At 41.4% G+C, this 6138-nt stretch overlaps 1 protein-coding gene across 1 annotated transcript in view; it reads right to left on the minus strand.

Moving 5' to 3' along the window:
• LOC104965278 (mediator of DNA damage checkpoint protein 1-like) overlaps window positions 1–6138 on the minus strand; it is a 31493-nt gene that overhangs the window by 6100 nt on the left and 19255 nt on the right. Inside the window, exons 5-6 of the mRNA XM_010794235.1 lie at window positions 991–1328; window positions 515–725 (exon numbers count right to left, since the gene is read on the minus strand). Of these exons, the coding sequence (XP_010792537.1) occupies window positions 515–725; window positions 991–1328 (549 nt within the window). The remainder of the gene's footprint in view (window positions 1–514; window positions 726–990; window positions 1329–6138) is intronic.

The raw sequence follows: 6138 nt of genomic DNA on the forward strand, positions 1-6138 counted from the left end.
TCAGATCATATCAAACCACACCGACTCTAAATGGAACCGAGTTAAGCGTGTTGAACAGTCCTGCAGGAAGCGCACGGAATGCTCTCAAGCAGAACAGATAACTAACTTAGAGATTTACGGTGATTCGGCGAATGACGTACAACGCCTCCCAGACTCACACTCACTATTTTCGGACTTGGGATGTCTTGGCGTAACAGAGCGACCCGAACAAACATGAAAGGACGAGAAAGCTCAGTGTGCATCGTCCTAGGAACTTAGCTGAAGAGGTTGGTTGGTCAGTTCCCCTACAAGAGAAGACGGCCATCCAAGCGCCACCTTCTGCCTCCATCTCGCGCTCTCGCGAAGGGGGAAGGTCTCAAGGTTCAGTTTCTTAGCCCAACTCAAAGTCCTATAAAACTGGTATCTGAGCCATAGACAACAAAACAGATTGCCTGAGACCACAGAAGACGAAGAAAGAGTCGCATCATTTGGGAGACACGTGAAGGGACTAACATATAAGTGAGTTACGGCTCACCAGTGCCCTCTTCTTTACTGGTGAGCCAGACTTCATTAGTACGGCGACCCGCTTGGCGACTGAGTGTCCCCCCGTTCTCACACCACAGTAGACAGCACCTGCCCTCCCCGCAGGCGGCGCTGTCGCTCTCTCCACGGATCAGCTTGGTCCTGCGAGCTGCAATGGGCTCCTCCAGAAGCCAGGGCCTGGGGTATTCCATGAGGACGAAGAGCTGCGCAGACAGATTGCCTCTTGTGGGAGAAACAGGGGAATCGTAGTGCTCTCTCTCGCTCCCTCTCTATCAGATCGCTTGTCAATCTAATAGTCATGAAATTAGGGAGTCCAAATCAGCTGGGAAGCTCAAGGGGAGCTTAACTGATCCTTTAATGTGCGACAATCCATAAAGGAAGCCTCAAACAATGCTGATTGGTTCGAGTCACTGGTCCACTGCCAGGGTAGGAACTTTATAGGCATAGTCCAGAAACCCTCTGCTTAACCTGGCGCAATCCAACGAGTGCTCTGGCTGCTCCCGCCCTGATGGGATGTGCTCGGAAGATCTTGGTGAAGGTCTCAGAGAAGAGATCGAGGGAGTCACAAACAGGAGACCCTCGCACCCACTCTGCCGTCGCCCAAGCCACAGCTCGGCCAGAAAGGTGGGAGACAATGTATGCCACCCTTGAGCGCTCAGATGGGTAGCATGCAGCCTGGAGCTCAAAGTGGAGGCCGCACTGAGCCAGGAAAGCCCGACAATCACCGGAATCCCCAGAAAACCGCTCTGGTCGGGAGAGGTGAGGGGACAGGGTCGGAGTTGGAGACTGGACTGGAGTAGGATCCACTGGGAAAACAGGCAATGGGGGAGCTGGAGGACTTGGCTGGAGTAATAGTTTTTGGATATTTTTGACCAAATAACAGACCTGCCCACCAAAGGACGACGACAAAACAGGCTCCTGTCTCTCGGCCATCAACCTTAATTCCTGGCGAAGCCCGGTAAGTTCCTGCTCTTGGTGGTAAATCCTGCTCCCTGGAAACTGAAGAGCAGTCAGTCACTATTCATTTTTGTTAAAATGTTCAATCAATGGAACATTTGGCACATTTATTTATCTGTTTATCTTGATCCCAAATGTGTCCAAATACATTTTAATTGAGGGGGGTGAAATAACCTGTAGAAAGGCAAATTGAGTATAATTTACCTTTCTGCAGCACAAATTTCGGTACCAAAAAAATTAAACCATGCACTGTTCCTTATTTTACTATTTTCATCCTTTTTTATTATTTTATTAGTGCTGTGAAAATGAACACTGAAAGTATCATGACAACAGGTTTTCATGAAGGAAGCTTTACATGTGCATGAGGTAAATGTAAAGGCAGGGGAAATTAGAAAGGAACCCAGTGTATTGGGCAATGAGGTTAACACATCTTCACTATTTCAGGATTTACAGCATACTCAAACGTATAGTATACAACATTTAATGACTACTGCTAAAACAATGCAAACCATAACTCTGGTGTGAAGATGTACAATTAAATGGCCAGTGAGTCTATATTCAAGTTTCTCTGATATGAAGAATCTAGTTTTATTAGTCTGCAACAAAAAAAAAAAGGCATCTTTAAAATAGAAATGGGTCCCTATAGCCGCAATCCGTATAATTATATTTTAGGAAATAACAACGAAATATTCATTTAAAAAGTAATGAACATTTTCGTGAAGGAGCTGTTGTTTTCAGATATACCTGTCTTTATTGGAAAAGTAAAGTTGTTTTTTTCAAATAGGAAGTGTACGCTCTCATCAACAAAACAACAATAACATCAGTTCCATGAATAGGTGAAACGTAACAAGCGTAACCATACCAACAGATTATTGTAAACTTTCCTGTCCACCAATCCCAACACTTCTTTACTGTATTATTACATTTACTCACTTTGAGTGAAGTGCATTGAATTTCACACTGTTAGTGTAAATAAAACATTGTGTATTCTGCTTGGTCTACCTCGGAAAAAATACATACTGTAACAGGACCTTTTTGAAAGCCATTCTTATCTCTTGTTCTCTCCTTGAGTCCGTAACAGTCTGTGTCTAAACAGAATAAAATAATCCCTCAGACCCTGGAGCAGCACACACTGTAGGGAGGGGATTATTGACTCAATGTCCCAAATAGGTGTTATACCTCTCTAGAGTGATATATAGTGTTGTCAGGCTTGGTCATTTCATTAGAGACAGCCACATAGATGCAATTTGTAATGGACTTTCGCAGCTTTTCAAACAAGCTGAACGTCTCGTAAAGACAAACCAGGCAAAGGGCATTCACTTGGATCCAAACATCATTGTTCAGTACATCTTCTTGGCAAAATATAATTCTCTTCCGATATAGGGGATACTGTCTCAGAAACAGTTTTCCTTGTTTGAGACTCAAAGCTAAGCTTTGAAATAGACATGTTTCTGCTTTAACCCTACTTTGTCTTGTATCACCAGAATCACATAGTGGCTAATGCTATATAATGCATACTTAAGGTAAATAATAGCTGTGTTACTAACATTAGTTTGCTGAATTTTCTCTACTTGTGCTCCTCTTAAGTTGTATTCAAAGTAAAGGGGAAACTAATGTGGGTCTCAGAGAGTTAAGGTGCATTAAAAGTCAAGGGGAAACAAATGTTCACCTTGCTGTGTTCGAAATAATTGCAGTCCATCTTCAGCTAATTTGGTATAGTTCAAATCAGCTAATGCAAAATACTTTATTTAAATCATCTTACTAAACTGGATAATATAAGTGATTTTAAATGCTTCATGTCATCAAATTTGACTTTTAAAAAAGGTTAAGTGTTCATTTCCTTTTGCTGTTTTAATTCCTAAGGTTCATCATTTCCCTTTAATGGGTGGTGACGGATCATAACTCTACATTAATTAAAAATGAAAACCACTAAACACTACAAGAAGAACAATTTCAATTTATAACAAAATTATGAAGCTGCTGCTAAACATGTGTTAATAAAAGATATTTGCAGTCAGTGGTAAGCTTTGGGACAAACATTAGATTCAATAAAGTGGAGTTACTCACATATCTGACTTTGCATGTATATTTGTAACATTAAAGAACCAGTCCAGGAATGGCCAAAATTATTTGTTTTCCTTTTAAACAAATGTAGCATAATGATCCATCACAACCCATCAAAATGAGACAACCCTAACCCAATTAAAACTTCCATCCTAGCTATTATTTAAAGGAAATTGGCACTTTATTGGAGTTTGAATAGACTAATTAAAGGTCACATGTCATGCTTTTCCGTTTATTACCCGTCCCCTTGTGTGTTATGAAGGTTTTTCTGCATGTAAACAGTGTGCAGAGTCAAAACCCTCAAAGTACACCCTGTAGCGAGTAAAACTCTAAAACAGAAAATACCTCCCCAAAACGCCTCGTTGGTGAAACGGGTACGTGCTTACGAAAGCACGTACCCGGAACTAAATGGGCCAATCCGTGGAGCCGTTACGTTACGTCCGCGGAGCCGTTACGTTAAGCCCCCGCTGATTGGTCCAAATTGACCAATCCACACACACACACTCAGTGCAGGCAGCCCTACTGATTTCTGCTCCCTGCTGCAGGCTGATAACAGACAGTTGGGATTGCGCGAAAATTCTGTGTGGATGGGGCTCGTGTTCAAGATGTTACCAAGGGGAAAATAAAGGGTTGCCGACAAAGGGAATGTTTTCGTTATACACGCCATGTACATACAGTCATACTATGTCTCCCCCCATAGGAATGAACTCCCCACGCTTCTCTCTTCACAACCCCCTTAGTGCGAGACAGACCCTTTCCAAAGTAAAACTCCCTTTCGCTGGCCTATTCCTCTCCATAGGACAAGTATGTGTTGATCGACGAGGGAGACTGGGAGTGTGTGTGTGTGTGTGTTGTCGTGTGTGTGGTGTGTGTAGTAGTGGTATTGTGTGTGGTGTATCGTGTGACTTTGTGTCCGATGTGTTGCTGAGACGTTCGCTCCCACATACACCGAGCTAGACACACAATAAGGAATACTGTTATGACAATCGTCTAACGAAGAGCGAGTCAACCGGCGTCTGTCTTTTGTACTTGTATACATATCTAAGTCTTGTGACATGTTTTGTTTTTTCTGTCTACTTCGAGCGACTAACTTTCTCTAACACTTGTACAAGGAGAAGTACTGGAACAACATTAAATTTGGGGTATGTAAACTAATTTTAGTACAATAAAGAGAAGAGGTTACACTATCTATAACATGTTGTACCGTATTAAGTACATAGACACATTTACACAAGGTGTACAATATTCTCAAGTAACAATCGAACTATAAGTCATGCAGACGAAACCAGAGTCTACCTTTGTCTATACGTTTAAAACGAAAGATACCACTAAGAAACGTATGTGAAATCGTATAATGTTACAGACTTAGCGGGGCTCCGATTTTATTACCCGACGAGATATGACGTGCTTCTAGACTTGTTGTCGATGCCACGAGCACGATCTTTTAACTAAATACACTACTATCATGATAAAAACATTTTGGTCTCCCTATACTGTAGTCAAAATACTTCAGATTGAGCCCCACAGTCGTTCACCACCAATTCAAAAGTTATTATTCATTCGTGCTAAATCGTTCTCCCCTTTAGAAGTTGTATATACACTATCTTATGAAGACGTAACTAAACGCATGGAAAAAGCCCCGCGCCCAGGGGCAGTTACAGTGTACCATTCGACTCTCGGATCTTATTCTGAAGATTGTAAGAAAGAGAGAGATTGATATATGAATCTTAAGATAAATGTATACTTTATACTATAAGAACCGTAATTGAAAGGAGATCTTCCTTCGTTGTGGGTGTACAGAATGTAAAACTAGTCCATGTCTAATCTAAAGACTATTATAATCACAGAGTACTAAATAATAGGACTCATATTCTGACTCCAGACTAAACACAAATAAACAAGAGGAGAATTTAGTGTATCCATCTTACGAGAAAAGAGAAATCTAAGCGGTTTCATTAAATTAAATAATAGTTTAGTACAGACACCAGTCGAGACCAATCTGAATTCGTCTCGTGAACATTCTATGATACAATTTAATATTCAACTGAATTAAGGTCACAATCCTATAATTACAAGTGGGCTTTGTAAAGTTAGAATCTCCACCGTATGGAATTTCCTATGTTGGGTACAGTATCCGGTAAAATGGTACTAGTAATTAAGGTACACTCCTAATGATTTTTATCTTTGTAATGACGACGTGATATATATTGGAAGTAGTAATCTATATTATGCTGTATTGTCCGTAGAGCTATATCATACACAAATAAGTCGTCATAAGCTATGAAAGAGGTGATTTTGCCCGCGGACGTCGAGGTCGGCGGGGGGAGGGACACTAGGGTCTACACGAAGATCTGGAAACCGGAGTCCCATGCTTAGCTGCGACTACCAGAACACCTCCACTATTCTATAAAAGGGCAACCTATATATCGCTTATCGTGTCGGTTGTTCGGTTTGAAGGTTGGAGCCTTGTGTGGTGTTTCAGTGTCCGCTTATTATTTTGTTGATTCAACACGCGGAGACATATCTCACTTCTCTTTTCCTAAATTTCCAACTAGACAAATATTATGCGACACTGCTGTACCCAGAACAGCTCTT

Source organism: Notothenia coriiceps, unplaced genomic scaffold, assembly GCF_000735185.1.
Source record: "Notothenia coriiceps isolate Sejong01 unplaced genomic scaffold, NC01 NC01_scaffold00037244, whole genome shotgun sequence".
Taxonomy (NCBI): Eukaryota; Metazoa; Chordata; class Actinopteri; order Perciformes; family Nototheniidae; genus Notothenia; species Notothenia coriiceps.